The 17,428-nt window shown below is 48.0% G+C and overlaps 1 protein-coding gene across 1 annotated transcript in view; it reads right to left on the bottom strand.

Annotated features, from left to right (window-relative positions):
• The window catches only part of LOC143803971 (receptor-type tyrosine-protein phosphatase beta-like), a 92,230-nt gene that overhangs the window by 1,348 nt on the left and 73,454 nt on the right, over positions 1-17,428 (bottom strand). Inside the window, exon 24 of the mRNA XM_077281721.1 lies at positions 370-624. Coding sequence (XP_077137836.1) covers positions 370-624 — 255 coding nt within the window. The remainder of the gene's footprint in view (positions 1-369; positions 625-17,428) is intronic.

The following is a 17,428-nucleotide window of genomic DNA, read 5'->3' as shown; positions in this document are numbered from 1 at the left end:
CAGATGGTAAGTATAGCGATATTTTTTATTTTAATTCTTTATTTTACACTTAAATCTGAATTCCGATACCAATTACCGATATCTTAAACATATCGGGAATCGGTATCGGAATTCCGATTCCAGATTCAGAAGATCGCCGACTTCATGGCCGACCCCACACAGGGGTCGGGTCGGGTTTCATGAAACCCGACTTTGCCAAAAGTCGGCGACTTCTGAAAATTGCCGACCCGTTTCGCTCAACCCTAGTGGTGATCATTCCAGTCATCAGGTTTTTCACTACTTCGGGTTCTTTTATGAAGCAGAAAAGATATAAAGATTAATACACTCTAGGTTTTATAAAGAACTTCACAGTCTCATAGAAATACTCACTTGTATACACAGATACTTCAAAACTGGTTCCTGTCACATTATTCTCCCCAGCAACAGCAGAGACCAGCAGTGTGTAATAATTCCCCGGTGTCAGGCCTTCAATTGTACCAGAAGATGAAGTCACGGTTTTATTGACAGTAGGTTCTCCCAGAATCTGGATTTCATAAGAGCTTGCATTTCCATCTGGTTTCTCCCAGCTCAGAGATATAGAAGTGGTGGTGATGACCCCAGTCAGTTTCTTTACTACTTCAGGTTCTATTGTGAAATAGAAAGGATATAAGTATTGCCAGATAAAGAAATCAATTTAGTAACACTTTATTGCAGTTTCTCACGAGCAAACATTTTACAGTCTAATAAAAATACCCACTTGTATACACAGATATTTCTGTACTGTTTCATGTCACATTATTCTCCCCAACAACAGCAGTGACCAGGAATGTGTAATAATTCCCCGGTGTCAGGCCTTCAATTGTAGCAGAAGTTGAAGTCACAATTTTATTGAAAGTTGGTTCTCCCAGCATCTGGATTTCATAAGAACCTGCATTTCCATCTGGTTTCTCCCAGATCAGAGATATAGAAGTGGTGGTTGTAATGTCCACATGGTGTAAGGAATTTAAGAGAGAGTAAGCTTTAACTGTATTTTATTCTTCTCTTTTCCTCCAGCACACAGCATACTAGCAGCATAAGATTTCCTCCTCAGGCTAGAACTGAAACCGAAACTAAACTCAACTCCCGCCCTCCTTTCTGAAAGAGACAGATCTAATTCTTATACATTACAGTGGTGATAATTCCAGTGAATAGGTTCTTCACTAGATTAGGGTCTATTAAAAAGAAAAGGTAAGAATAAAGTGTATTAAGTTCTCTTATAGGCCTGAGATACACTAATGATTTTAAAATCGGTCCGATATTGCTCCTTCAAAGTTGGACAAGTGTCATGCGTTTTTCATGCGAGTACAATCCGATTTTTCCCACCTAGCATCTGATTTACATCTGAATGCAGTGTGATTGCCATCCAATTGCAATGTGATTTTAACTTGAGCTTTTGCATAAAGCAAGTGTCACGATCCAGGTCGGGGATTGCATCTTGCTTTTCATTCCCCAGCCTAGTTATGGTGGGGTTAACCTTTCCTGACTCCTTGAGCAGCTGACCCTTATACCCTTGTGATCCTTCTGCTTCTGATTACCCATATTTGTGCCTGACCCGTTCCCTATCCCTGACTTAGTGTGTGTTTGGTGGTTTCCTACAGCATTTGAATCTGCTTGTACCCAGAATCCTGCCTCCTGCTTTCCGTCTGTGTTACTATGTTTCCTGCCTGGCTTTGACTCTCTGGCTCGTACCCTGACTATGTTTTGTGTCTCATGTTTTGGATCCCGCGCTCCCATCTGGTTCTGTTTTCTGACTTGTCTCTGACGTCGTGCATTGCTGTGACCTCTGGTACTTTGTCTTCCTGTTTGTTGCTGACCGGCCTGTCTGACTACTCTGCTGCCTCCTGGTGGCGCTTCTCGCTTTGCACTCTGGTGCTACATGGTGAGTGCTACCTTTTTTCCTTTACCTGCACCCCCTGCTGAGGTTGCATGCAACTGCCCTGCAGTTGCATTACAGCAACTCTCTGTCATTTACACATCATTTTCAAAGGAAATATTATTCAAAACACACACGCAAGCATGAAAACTTTCTAACACTTGTGGTGACATCAGACAGGTTATTGGAGTTCACAGTGAGAAACTGAGCAGCGGTAGCAAACTCTGCTCAGTGTCTCTGTTGTGTGACAGTCTGAATGGTTGCATCATGCAACCATGTAGCCTGCCATTTAGATGAAGCAGAGCTAGACCCGTTGTGGGATAAATGGATTATTATCTTCTCAGCGGACAGGTGAGGAATATTGTTGTTCGATAATTTAATTCCCTTGCAGGGGACAATGGCATCACTGGAATGGGTGATGCTGTAAGTATGATTTAATTAAGATTTATTATAGGAGTCTGTATCATTCTTTCAATTAAAGGACTTTATTCTGGGTGGGTGTGCTTTTATACAATATAACTATGGGTTTAGTAATGGGGACGTCTTATAGATGCCTTTCCATTACTAACCTCTGGGATTGATGTTACCTGACAATAAAAAGGGGACACCAACCCCCCCAACTATTATCCCACTTGCCACTTCATCAGGGCAAGTGGGAATAGTGAATCTGAGTGCCAGAATTCGCACATCTCACAGAAAGCACCTTTTCTGGGGTGACTGAGAGCCGATGTTTTTAGCCTGGGGAGGTAATATCCATGGCCCCTGCCCAGGCTATTAATATCAGCCAGCAGTTGTCTGCCTAGTCTTTGCTGCTTATTAATTATAGGGAGACCCTTCATCATTTTTTGGGGGGTCTCCCACTTTAACAGCCAGTAAAGGCTAAGTATATTGTTGTGAGCTGGTATTATTAGCCTGGGAAGCTCCATGGGTATTACCCCCTTCCCAGGCTATAAACATTTGCCCCAGTCGCTGGCTTTCCCTCTGCTGGTTAAGAAAATTACGCTGGAGCCCAAACAATTTTTTTGAAAAAAAAATATTTTAGTAATTAAATACATGTACGGTAAGCTACACACACACTATACTAATTGTATATGTCACTGATGACATCTATATATCTATCTATTCTATGTGTATATACTATATGTAAGATATGCATTCTTTCTTGTCAGGTCCCACTGTGAGTTTACTGTACACGGCTGCTGAACTGCTGGCTTTTCAAAGGACATCGATGTATAAAAATTGGACAGCACTCGCAGCACTCAATGACTTCTATTGCTGAATGCGATTCCGTTTCAGATTACAATCACAACATGCTGCAATTTTTTTTGAGTCTGATCGTGATGCAATCCAAGCTGGAAAAAATGCAGATGGGTTAACTCCTATTTTACCCGATCTGCAGAGACAGGGGGAGTGGTACTTCAGCCCAGGGGGGTGGCTTCACCCCCCCCCCGTGGCTACGATCGCTCTGATTGGCTGTTGAAAGTGAAAGTGCCAATCAGAGCAATTTGTAATATTTCACCTAAAAAACTGGTGAAATATTACAATCCAGCCATGGCTGATGCTGCAATATCATCGGCCATGGCTGGAAAACCTGAAGTGACCCCCCCACCCCACCGATCGCCCCCCCCAGTCCTCCGTTATGGGGTCCGGTCCCCTCCGTCCTGTGCTCCGCTCCCCCGTCCTCCTGCCCGCTCCCCCCCTGCTCCTATGTCACCCCCCCGGTGCTCCGACGCCCCCTCCGTGCCCCGATCTCACCCCCTTATACTTACCGAGGCTCCCGGTGTCGGTCCGTCTCCTCGCTGGGCGCCGCCATCTTCCAAAATGGCCGGCAGATTCATTACAAGTACATTTTGATCGCTGTGGTAGGTTCTATCACAGCGATCAAAATAAAAAAAATAATAAATAAACCCCCCCTCTTTATCACCCCCATAGGTAGGGACAATAATAAAATAAAGAATATATTGTTTTTTCTTTTTCCACTAGGGTTAGGGTTAGAACTAGGGTTAGAACTAGGGGTAGGGTTAGGGTTAGGGTTACGGGTAGGGTTAGGGTTGGGGTTAGGGTTACAGGTAGGGTTAGGGGTAGGGTTAGGGTTATGGCATGTGCGGATTTAGCTGCGGATCCGCAGCGGATTGGCCGCGGATCCGCAGCGGATTGGCCACGGATCCGCAGCGGATTGGCCGCTGCGAATTCGTAGCAGTTTTCCATCACGTTTACAGTACCATGTACACCTATGGAAAACCAAATCCGCTGTGCCCATGGTGCGGAAAATTCCGTGCAGAAACGCTGCGTTGTATTTTCCGCAGCATGTCAATTCTTTGTGCGGATTCCGCAGCGTTTTACACCTGTTCCTCAATAGGAATCCGCAGGTGAAATCCGCACAAAAAAACACTGGAAATCTGCTGTAAATCCGCATGTAAAACGCAGTGCCTTTTACCTGCAGATTTTTCAAAAATCGTGCGGAAAAATCTCACACGAATCCGCAACGTGGGCACATACCCTTAGGGTTAGGGTTAGGGTTGGAATTAGAGTTAGGGTTGGAATTAGGGCTGGGGTTGGAAATAGGGTGAAGATTAGGCTTGTGGTTAGGGTTACGGATAGGGTTAGGGGTGTGTTGGGGTTACAGTTGTGGTTAGGGTTGGGATTAGGGTTAGGGTTGGTATTAGGGTTAGGATTAGGGTTAGGGTTGGAATTAGGGTTACGGGTGTGTTGGGGTTAGGGTTGTGGTTAGGGGTGTGTTGGGGTTAGGGTTGGGATTAGGGTTATGGCTACAGTTGGGATTAGGATTAGGGGTGTGTTGGGGTTAGTGTTGAAGTTAGAATTGAGGGGTTTTCACTGTTTAGGCACATCAGGGGTCTCCAAACGCAACATGGCGCCACCATTGATTCCAGACAATCTTGCATTCAAAAAGTCAAATGTTGCTCCCTCCCTTCCAAGCCCCGACGTGCGCCCAAACAGTGGTTTACCCCCACATTTGGGGTACCAGCGTACTCAGGACAAACTGGGCAATAACTGTTGGGGTCCAATTTCTCCTGTTACCCTTGCAAAAATAAAAAATTTCTTGCTAAGACATAATTTTTGAGGAAAGAACAATTATTTTTTATTTTCACGGCTCTGCGTTATAAACTTCTGTGAAGCACTTGGGGGTTGAAAGTGCTCACCACACATCTAGATAAGTTCCTTCGGGGGTCTAGTTTCCAAAATGGGGTCACTTGTGGGGTGTTTCTACTGTTTAGGCACATCAGGGGCTCTGCAAATGCAACGTGACTCCCACAGACCATTCCATCAAAGTCTGCATTTCAAATGTCACTACTTCCCTTCCGAGCCCTGACGTTAGCCCAAACAGTGGTTTACCCCCACATATGGGGTATCACTGTACTCACAACAAACTGGGCAACAAACATTGGGGCCCAATTTCTCCTGTTACCCTTGTGAAAATAAAAAATTGCTTGCTAAAACATCTTTTTTGAGGAAAGAAAAATGATTTTTTATTTTCACGGCTCTGCGTTGTAAACTTCTGTGAAGCACTTGGGGGTTGAACGTGCTCACCACACATCTAGATAAGTTCCTTGGGGGTCTAGTTTCCAAAATGGGGTCACTTGTGGGGGGTTTCTACTGTTTAGGCACATCAGGGGCTCTGCAAATGCAATGTGACGCCCGCAGACCATTCCATCAAAGTCTGCATTTCAAATGTCACTACTTCCCTTCCAAGCCCTGACGTGTGCCCGAACAGTGGTTTACCCCCACATATGGGGTATCAGCGTACTCACAACAAACTGGGCAACAAATATTAGGGTCCAATTTCTCCTGTTACCCTTGAGAAAATAAAAAAATGCTTGCTAAAACATCTTTTTTGAGGAAAGAAAAATGATTTTTTATTTTCACGGCTCTGCGTTGTAAACTTCTGTGAAGCACTTGGGGGTTGAACGTGCTCACCACACATCTAGATAAGTTCCTTGGGGGTCTAGTTTCCAAAATGGGGTCACTTGTGGGGGTTTCTACTGTTTAGGCATATCAGGGGCTCTGCAAACGTAACATGATGCCTGCAGACCATTCCATCAAAGTCTGCATTCCAAAACGTCACTACTTCCCTTCCGAGCCCCGGCATGTGCCCAAACAGTGGTTTACCCCCACATATAAGGTATCAGCGTACTCAGGAGAAACTGGACAACAACTTTTGGGGTCCAATTTCTCCTGTTACCCTTGCAAAAATAAAAAATTCTGGGCTAAAAAAATATTTTTGAGGAAAGGAAACACATTTATTATTTTCACGGCTCTGCGTTATAAACTTCTGTGAAGCACTTGGGGGTTCAAAGTGCTCACCACACATCTAGATAAGTTCCCTTGGGGGTCTAGTTTCCAAAATGGAGTCACTTGTGGGGAGTTCCTACTGTTTAGGCACATCAGGGGCTCTGCAAACGCAACCTGACGCCCGCAGAGCATTCCATCAAAGTCTGCATTTCAAAACGTCACTACTTCCCTTCCGAACCCCGAAGTGTGCCAAAACAGTGGTTTACCCCCACATATGGGGTATCAGCGTACTCAGGAGAAACTGGACAACAACTTTTGGGGTCCAATTTCTCATGTTACCCTTGGGAAAATAAAAAATTGTGGGCTAAAAAATCATTTTTGAGAAAAGAAAAATTATTTTTTATTTTCACGGCTCTGCGTTATAAACTTCTGCGAAGCACTTGGGGGTTCAAAGTGCTCACCACACATCTAGATTAGTTCCTTGGGAGGTCTAGTTTCCAAAATGGGGTCACTTGTGTGGGAGCTCCAATGTTTAGGCACACAGGGGCTCTCCAAACGCGACATGGTGTCCGCTAATGATTGGAGCTAATTTTCCATTCAAAAAGCCAAATGGCGTGCCTTCCCTTCCGAGCCCTGCCGTGCACCCAAACAGTGGTTTACCCCCACATATAGGGTATCATCGTACTCAGGAAAAACTGGACAACAACATTTGGGGTCCAATTTCTCCTATTACCCTTGGGAAAATAAAAAATTCTGGGCTAAAAATCATTTTTGAGGAAAGAAAAATAATTTTTTATTTTCACGGCTCTGCGTTATAATCTTCTGTGAAGCACCTGGGGGTTATAAGTGCTCACTATGCATCTAGATAAGTTCCTTGGGGGGTCTAGTTTCCAAAATGGGGTCACTTGTAGGGGAGCTCCAATGTTTAGGCACACAGGGGCTCTCCAAACGCGACATGGTGTCCGCTAACGATTGGAGCTAATTTTCCATTCAAAAAGTCAAATGGCACGCCTCCCCTTCCGAGCCTTGCCGTGCACCCAAACAGTGGTTTACCCCCACATATGAGGTATCAGCGTACTCAGGAGAAATTGCCCAACAAATTTTAGGATCTATTTTATCCTGTTGCCCATGTGAAAATGAAAAAATTGAGGCTAAAATATTTTTTTTGTGAAAAAAAAGTACTGTTTCATTTTTACGGATCAATTTGTGAAGCACCTGGGGGTTTAAAGTGCTCACTATGCTTCTAGATAAGTTCCTTGGGGGGTCTAGTTTCCAAAATGGGGTCACGTGTGGGGGAGCTCCAATGTTTAGGCACACGGGGGCTCTCCAAACGCGACATGGTGTCCGCTAAAGATTGGAGCCAATTTTTCATTGAAAAAGTCAAATGGCGCTCCTTCCCTTCCGAGCCCTGCCGTGCGCCCAAACAGTGGTTTACCCCCACATATGAGGTATCAGCGTACTCAGGATAAATTGGACAACAACGTTCGTGGTCCAGTTTCTCCTTTTACCCTTGGGAAAATAAAAAAAATTTTGCTAAAAGATCATTTTTGTGACTAAAAAGTTAAATGTTCATTTTTTACTTCCATGTTGCTTCTGCTGCTGTGAAACACCCGAAGCGTTAATAAACTTCTTGAATGTGGTTTTGAGCACCTTGAGGGGTGTAGTTTTTAGAATGGTGTCACTTTTGGGTATTTTCAGCCATATAGAACCCTCAAACTGACTTCAAATGTGAGGTGGTCCCTAAAAAAAATGGTTTTGTAAATTTTGTTGTAAAGATTAGAAATCACTGGTCAAATTTTAACCCTTATAACTTCCTAGCAAAAAAAAAAATTGTTTCCAAAATTGTGCTGATGTAAAGTAGACATGTGGGAAATGTTATTTATTAACTATTTTGTGTCACATAACTCTCTGGTTTAACAGAATAAAAATTCAAAATGTGAAAATTGCAAAATTTTCAAAATTTTTGCCAAATTTCCGTTTTTTTCACAAATAAACTCAGAAATTATCGACCTTAATTTACCACTAACATGAAGCCCAATATGTCATGAAAAAAGAATCTCAGAATCGCTAGGATCCGTTGAAGCGTTCCTGAGTTATTACCTCATAAAGGGACACTGGTCAGAATTGCAAAAAACGGCAAGGTCAATTAAGGCCAAAATAGGCTGGGTCATGAAGGGGTTAAAGGGCCACTGTCACCCCCCTCCAGCCGTTATAAACTAAAAGAGCCACCTTGTGCAGCAGTAATGCTGCATTCTAACAAGGTGGCTCTTTTAGTTTTAGGTTCAAGTATACCCAAAATAAAGCGATTTGATACTTAGCCACAATTCCTGTCTCTAGCCAGGGAGGCGGGTCTTCACTCCCCAGCTCAAACCGCTCCTCTGCCGTCACTCAAATCTTCATGGTCTTTTGGCGCCGCCCCCTCAGCGCTGTTTACGTTTCAAAACCGGCGCCTGCGCTGTGGACTACTGTGCTGCGCAGGCGCTGTAAGCTCTGGCCGTCTGACGTCCCAGCCAGGCTTGCAGACTGCGCCTGCGCGAGCAGTGCGGCCACCCACCTTTGGAATCCCGGTGGGTGGCCACACTGCCCACGCAGGCGAAGTCTGCAAGCCTGGCTGGGATGTCAGACGGCCAGAGCTTACAGCGCCTGCGCAGCACAGTAGTCCACAGCACAGGCGCCGGTTTTTAAACGTAAACAGCGCTGAGGGGGCAGCGCCGAAAGACCATGAAGATTGGAGTGATGGCAGAGGAGCGGTTCGAGCTGGGGAGTGAGGACCCGCCTCCCTGGCTAGAGACAGGAATTGTGGCTAAGTATCAAATCGCTTTATTTTGGGTATACTTGAACCTAAAACTAATAGAGCCACCTTGTTAGAATGCAGCATTACTGCTGCAGAAGGTGGCTCTTTTAGTTTATAACGGCTGGAGGGGGGTGACAGTGGCCGTTTAATCGGATTGCATTTGTCCGATTTCAATGAAGGTGACAATGAGCTGATAAAGTAATTTGCCTGGTGAGAATATATCTTACTTATCTATGACTCAACAATTCAAAGTTTACTTACCATATATAAGGTTATCGCATATACATAAATACCAACATCTTAACTTATAACTGCAGTACATATTTCTGAAATATTCAAGTGATTTTGTTTTCTGGAAATTAAAAGAGTATTCTCAAGATTTAAAGATACCCCATATCCCAGGCATAGGATAGGAGGTAAGTTTGAGATCTCTGGGACTGCAACCAAGGAGACCCTTAGCGATTCTAAGAACAAGGCTCTGAAATCTTGATAACTAGATTCTGCAAAACTAAGTCTGTATGGAGTATAGATATGGCATGCTCAATCACCACTCCATTCATTTTTTATGGTTGTGATGTAAAAAGTTGACTCTAGGACATGGCAATTCTTTACTTAGCCATGAACAATGAAGCTTAGATCAATCATGCGCGCTTCCATAAGGCTATTATGAGGAATCCAGTGTCATACTTTTGGTAATGTTGGTAATATTAAGGGTTTTAGCAACCTGATCCTCAACATTCAGTAAAACATTTCTTAACTTTCATTTGTGTGAATGTCCCTTTAAGGTATTCACTCCCTGACAGAAGTTATGTCGCTTATCCGTGTTATGTAAATAAAAGATTATAACCTGATGTTAAATTCATCTATTCATTGTATAAAACATTCTTTGGAAAGCGGAAACCCTCCGAAATGTGCATTAGGTTAAGAAAATAAATTTGCATCAATGCAGAAAGTTTGATCAGTTAATGGACACAGAATGGTCAGATTTTGGCAAGACAAAATACTAGTTTACGTCCTCACCTGGGCTCAGTAAATGATCGGTTAATTAGTGTGAGTGTATAAAAAGAAACCCAGCACCCCAGACCTTCACTTGAACTGCAACTTGAGCTCTGACAACATGCCAAAAATCCACCCTGTGACCAAAGCCTGGATTATCAAGAGGCTAAAGACCAGATCCACTGCAGAGGTGGCTGGCACCTTTAATGTGTCTCAGCATTAAACAATTAAAAAAAGATTTGAAAAGACTGGAGATGTGTTTGACAAGCCCAGGTCTGGCAGACCCCGCAAGATAACTGCTCAGAGTCATGACCGCGTATGCCGAGTAGGGTCTTTTCCTACGTATGTAACCTAACCACCAGAAACTGCCCACCGACCCAACCCCTTTCCTTAAATAAAAACATAACCAATTATTAATTTGGATATTTTGGCCACAGCGGCCAACCTTTATTAACAAAATTAACATAAACATAAATACAACAGTATAAATTCGAGGGGAGGGTTCTTGGAGCTAAAAAGATCTGGCAAAACCCCACAAAAGAAGATCGACCACCATATTACCCTCAGCCGTGAAAACCAGCTCGAGGGCACCGTACATCCCGTTCCGGGAAGAGAAAAAACCACCAACAGCTCCCAGGGTAAAAACCCCGTCCAGAGCCCATACCAAAAATGCCAGATCCAACCCCACCACATTTTAAATTGCCAGCAATTATGCTCCAATTCCTTCCCCCAACCAATCAGCGTCAACTCCAAGAACCCCCACCCCCCCACCGCCACTGTGACAATAAACGAATAAAATGTAAATAATGAACCAAACACCCGCATACAAATTGAAATCCCAAACCCCCAATTTTTTTTTTTTTTTATATAAATATACATTAAATATATAACTTCCCTCGCCATATTGATATATAAACTCTTCACGACAATTCCCCCCCCCATTAAAAAACCCCCTAAGCACAAGCCAACAAGGGAGGGTGGGTGGGTCTGCTTCCTGAATTAAGGTAGGGAATGGCGGTTTTCCCGCACTTTCCCTACTACCTCCCCCCTTCCTAACTCCTCCCCCCCTTGCCATCCTCCTATCCCCAGCCGCAGCATTATTCAAAAAGACCGCCCGGCTCAAAGCAGTCATGGGGGGCCTCCACCCAGCTGTGCTTTGTTCCAGCCCCCATCTTGACCGCGTATGCCGAGTAGGGTCTTTTCCTACGTATGTAACCTAACCACCAGAAACTGCCCACCGACCCAACCCCTTTCCTTAAATAAAAACATAACCAATTATTAATTTGGATATTTTGGCCACAGCGGCCAACCTTTATTAACAAAATTAACATAAACATAAATACAACAGTATAAATTCGAGGGGAGGGTTCTTGGAGCTAAAAAGATCTGGCAAAACCCCACAAAAGAAGATCGACCACCATATTACCCTCAGCCGTGAAAACCAGCTCGAGGGCACCGTACATCCCGTTCCGGGAAGAGAAAAAACCACCAACAGCTCCCAGGGTAAAAACCCCGTCCAGAGCCCATACCAAAAATGCCAGATCCAACCCCACCACATTTTAAATTGCCAGCAATTATGCTCCAATTCCTTCCCCCAACCAATCAGCGTCAACTCCAAGAACCCCCACCCCCCCACCACACACGAACAGCCCTGACCACCTCAGGCTCGTGAGTGCCCCAACGCCACCAACGCCCGTTCAACTCCTTCTTGCAATGCCAAAGTCCACAAATCAATCCCAATCGCGTTTAAATGAATTCCGTCCTCTAACCAGTAGTTACCAAGCCCCGACTCCAATTCAAAATGTCTAACGCTAATCCCCCCGTTTCTGGAAACAAAACCTGCTATTGCCCTATTCAACTTGACCCTAGCCCTATTAATACCCTTCAAAGATCTAGCCCCCCTCCACCGTTTCCTAGGCACAATGTCTGACCACACAATCAACACCCCAGGAAATGATACCTGCAACCTCAACAAATCAAACCGTATGTCCCTAATCAACTCCCTGACAGGCCGCGCGCCCAAGTCGTTCCCCCCCAAATGCACAATTAAAATGTCAGGTTGTCTGTCTAAACGAACCGCCTTGGAAAATTCAGGAAGGGCCCTGCTCCACACCATCCCCCTATACCCCAACCACCGAATGACAACCTGACGCCTACTAAACCCCAGTTGCCTACCGGCCGGCCTGACCTCGGCCCGCAGCGCCCCCCAATGAACGAACGAATGTCCGAAGATCCAGGCTAAGTAAGGGGACACACCTGCAACAAGATGCATGAAGAAAAAACACTGAGGTCAAATACAAAATCATAACCACACCACTAAATTAATGACGGACGTAACTTAAGTAACGATTGGAAGTCCACCTGCCAATCCTACAAATGTCCTCCGCGCCCAAACCCAAACTATCAGCTTCTGATGCCGCCCCGATACGAAAAGAATGCGACCCAAACAAATCTGGAGAAAGGCCCAACTCCCGCAAGCCCCTTCTTAACACTGCAATGAACTGAAAGCGTGACAAAAAGGACCCCTCTGCGTGACACAACAAAGGGCCGGATCTGCCAGACCATAACTGCCAGTACGCTTCCAGACAACCTCGAGGGCACATCATAGACCCGTTAACCCTCCCCAGCACAACACGTTTTCCTCTCCCAATTTGGTCAGTCTTCGAACGCCGAATCCAAAAAACGATACCCCCCGTCCATACTTCCACGTCCTCCGCCAACAAACCCCCTGCTCTAACTTTGGACGTTGACACCAGCTCCCCAACGCGCATAGCCCCAAAAAATGCTAATGAAAAAGCAAGACGAAACAACGCCAACTCAAAACTCGAACCACAAATAATCTCCAAGACTCCACCCAACCGTTCTAAAAGGCTAAACGAAATGGGGCGGCGACGGTCAATCGTCTGATTACCTCTCCTAAAACCCCTAAGTGCCTGCCTGACCAAAAAATGTTTCGTCGCGTCCACCAACCCCTGCAACTTAAAAGCAAAAGCCAATCCAGCAACAAATTTATTTACCTTCGAAATCGACCAACCTTCTTCGGCCGCCTTCCTGATCAAAAATAACACTGCCAACATCCTATCTTCGTCAGACACCAACTGGCCCCACACCGACACCCAACTTTGCCATACTCGCCAAGATGCTTCGTATGATGCCCATGTTTGTCTCGTAACAGACTCCTGAATCAACCGGCCCGCTCGTCCATAATCACGCTCCAAAGATGCAAAGGGCATTCCTCTCCCGAGATCTCCGCGTCCGGCGCCAATTCCCGAAAACGGTCCCACTGGAAACGAGACAATGCATCTGCTATTGAGTTCTGCACACCCGGCACATGCACCGCCGAAATACAAGCATTCAGCTCCAAGCACTGAAAAACCAACTCCCTCACCAACTTAATCACCGGGGGAGATGAGGCCGACAAACTGTTCATCACTGACACGACGCTCATGTTGTCGCAATGAAAACGAATCCTCCTGTTAGCAAACATTTCCCCCCAAATGGAAACCGCAACCACGATAGGGAACAATTCCAACAAGACCAGGTTTTTTGTAAGGCCCAACTCCCTCCATTGGCCCGGCCACCGTCCGGCACACCAACGACCACCGCAATAGGCCCCGTAACCAGCCGAACCAGCTGCATCCGTATATATCTCGCAATCAAAGTTTGTTAAGACCTCCTGCTGAATCAACGACCGCCCGTTGTAGTTGCACAGGAAACGTTGCCACACTAGCAAGTCGTCTTTGTGTTCCTTGCTCAGGCGAATAAAATGGTGCGGCTCTTTCACACCTGCCGTCGCGACCGACAACCTGCGACAAAATATCCTGCCCATGGGTATGATCCGACATGCAAAATTCAATCTACCCAAAAGAGACTGCAACTCTTTCAAAGTCAGCTTCCTCCTCTTTCTAGCTCTATCAACCTCCTGCTGCAGCAGGGCCAGCTTATCCTCCGGCAACCGACACTCCATTCTCTCGGAGTCAATTAAAATTCCCAAAAAACTCAACACCGTAGCAGGACCTTCCGTCTTATCCGTCGCTAATGGAACTCCAAAAAGCTCTGCAACCCAAAACATAGCCGTTAACGTATTACGGCATACCGCGGAATCAGGCGGCCCGATAAACAAAAAATCATCCAAATAATGGATAACCGACTGAACTCCCGCCACGTCCCTAACCACCCACTCCAGAAAAGTACTAAACGTCTCAAACAAGGAACAAGAAATGGCGCAGCCCATTGGCAAACATCTGTCCAAATAGTAACCACCATTCCAAAAACAACCTAACAACGGAACGCTGTCCGGGTGCACCGGAAGCAAACGGAAGGCCGATTCAATATCCGTCTTTGCCAACAGCGCCCCAGGGCCATGCCTTCTCACCCACTGCACCGCCGCATCGAATGATGTATACTCAACCGAGCACAGCTCTTGGGCGATGCCATCATTTACCGACCGACCCTTTGGATACGACAAATGTTGAATCAACCGAAATTTATTCGGCTCTTTCTTAGGCACCACCCCCAATGGGGAAACCACCATACCCTCAATCGGCGGGTTTAAAAACGGCCCCGACATCCTTCCCAACTCCACTTCTTTCTTCAGTTTAACATCAACAACCTCGGCATGCAACATTGCCGACCGCAAATTCTTAATCGAAAAAGGAACCTCGTGACTCGGGGGAGGAATCCTAAAACCATCCGCAAAACCATGAAAAATAATACCCGCCTTCAACTGATCAGGGTACCTATTTAGAAAGGGGGCCATCTCGTGAAGCCTCACCGGGCTCTCCCCCTTGACCGGCACCCAAAGCTGGCTTTCCTTTTCCCTTCCTGAAACACTTGGAAGCCCCGTGTGAACTTCCATTACAGTGGGAACACACATGCTTAAATTTACAGGTGTTACCGTATTTACACTGCCCGTCGTTAAACTGCCAGCAGGTTCCAGACTTCTCCTTTGCTCCCTGCGCACCCTGACTACTGCTTCCGTGTCCCGACTGCTGGCTGCCACCACCCCCGGACCCATGAAAGGACTGCCCATGTCTGGCTGGGGCCATAACCTTCAGCCAAAGGCCTATATCCTTCTGGTCCCACCTAATTTCCGGCCTTACCGCCTTACGCTGCCTGAACTGCTCATCATACCGCAGCCACGTCTGACCGCCATATGTACGATGAGCCTCCCCAATCGAGTCTAAATAGCAAAACAAACCCGAGCAATTCTCAGGCGCCTTCTCCCCCACTACGCTCGCCAATATTGCAAATGCCTGCAACCAGTTCAAAAACGTCTGCGGAATTAGCCGCCACCTCCGCTTTTCTTCCTCCTCCTTTTTGCTATCGTCTTTTTTTCCTTTATCCAAGTTAAACTTTTCCAACGGAAGCAGGGAAAAAATTTCCACATACTCGTCTCTCCAAATCTTCTCCTTCACCTCCTTTTTTAAATGCGCTCCCAACGGCCCTTCAAAACACACATAAACTTCCCCTTTTGCTCTGTCATCTAATTTGACCGTATCGCCTTTATCCTTCTCCGTCTGAACCGAAACTGATACACCTGACGATGCAACCTCCACTACCTGACCAGGGGTTAACAAACCACAACCCGCCTGGGGTTCCACCCCTCGACCAGACAACCACGCCTCAACCGGCGATGCGGCAACCCCAGCTGCCGACCCTCCCTCTAATCTTCGCAAAATTTGCGACATACCCTGCAATAAGTCCTGCATACCTGGCACCTCCGCCACAATCGGCCCACTCCTCTGCCGTTCCTCACACACCGCCACCCGACCCCTCCTAATTTCCTGCAACCCGGCCCCTGCGGGCGACAAACCAGACATAGAGGCATACTCACAAGGCTGCACGGGTGCTGTGTCCCCGCCAGCCGGACCTCCGGATCCCTGGCGCTCCGACCTCACGCGACGATCACCGCTGGACTCCAACCTCTCGTCGCCGCGTTGATGCCCCAGGCCCGCGCCCCTGGCCTCCTCGTCACCAGGGGGGACCCGAGCGTGCTGGAACTGCTGCGTCGCTAGCCCTCTCTGCCCCAGGCCCGCGCCCCTGGCCTCCTCGTCACCAGGGGGGACCCGAGCGTGCTGGAACTCCTGCGTCGCTAGCCCTCTCTGCCCCAGGCCCGCGCCCCTGGCCTCCTCGTCACCAGGGGGGACCCGAGCGTGCTGTAGCTGCTGCACCGACCCGCTCCTCCGTCCGTGGTCATTGTACCCCGCCACCCCACCGTCCGATGGGTAACGGGTAAACGCTGCTCTGCGTTCTGGAGACCTCCTGGGCGACCTTGACCGATCCCCGTGTGCTGACCCAGGCGAGCCCGCCCGGTCGTGTAGCATTCTTCGCTCCCGATCAGGCAGCTCGACACTGCTGCCTGCGTCTCTCCCTCTGCTGCGCTGTTCCGTACAAGCGGGACGTAGAATATCTCCCGACCGCTGACCGTCCGCCGCCTGTGCACTCCTTGTGGTCATCCTAGCAGGCACCCTGGGAGGTAATGGGCTGTGGGTGCTTGCCCCAGGTAACGGGTCCGGATTCCTGGCTGCTGCTGCCGCTGCTCCTCCGGGACGTGCTGCTCCTCCTAGCCGTGCTGCTCCTCCTGGCCGTGCTGCTCCTCCTGGCCGTGCTGCTCCTCCTGGCAGTGCTGCTCCTCCTGGCAGTGCTGCTCCTCCTGGCAGTGCTGCTCCTCCTGGCTGTGCAGCTCTTCCTGCTTGTGCTGCTCTTCCTGCTTGTGCTGCTCTTCCTGGCAGCGCTGCTCTGCCTCTTCTTGCCGCTGAGCGCCGCCTGAGCGCTGTGGGTCTGCTGGGAGCAGGGGGAGCGGCGGCCGCTCTCCCTCTGGACACCGGTGTAACAGGAGAGGCTGGAAGAGCGGCGGCCCCGCGCCCCCTGAGTGCGGGGGACCCGACAGGAGCGGAGGAAGCTGCGGCTGCGCTCTGCTTGGATCGCGCAGGCCGCACTTCCGGTCCAGCGCTCCCAGCAGCAGCGGCGGTGTCCTGGGCCCGACGCCCGGCGCCTGGAGGCCGGGTGCTTGGATTCCTGCCGGAGCGGGAGCGGCCGGAGGGGGAAGCGCCGCCGGACTCACCGCCCGCAGGGTCCCTGGAGGGGCTCCGGAGCCTGCGCCTGCCACGCGCCGGGACATCAGGGGACAGTCTCTCTGGGGGCCTGGTCCTCCTGCCCCGTGAGCTCTGCCCGGATCCTCCTGCAGCGCCGATGATGGATGCCAGCTGGGCCTCAAGCCAGCCCCCTCTCCTGGACCTGGCCATCTCTCGCAGCTGCGACATCATTGATTCCGCCGACGCCATACTGCACGTCCTCTGCTTCCTGAATTAAGGTAGGGAATGGCGGTTTTCCCGCACTTTCCCTACTACCTCCCCCCTTCCTAACTCCTCCCCCCCTTGCCATCCTCCTATCCCCAGCCGCAGCATTATTCAAAAAGACCGCCCGGCTCAAAGCAGTCATGGGGGGCCTCCACCCAGCTGTGCTTTGTTCCAGCCCCCATCTGGAGGAACGTT

This window comes from Ranitomeya variabilis, chromosome 2, assembly GCF_051348905.1.
Source record: "Ranitomeya variabilis isolate aRanVar5 chromosome 2, aRanVar5.hap1, whole genome shotgun sequence".
NCBI classification, from domain to species: domain Eukaryota; kingdom Metazoa; phylum Chordata; class Amphibia; order Anura; family Dendrobatidae; genus Ranitomeya; species Ranitomeya variabilis.
Note: the sequence above shows the minus strand (reverse complement) of the source record. Positions and strands in the feature narration are given on the sequence as shown.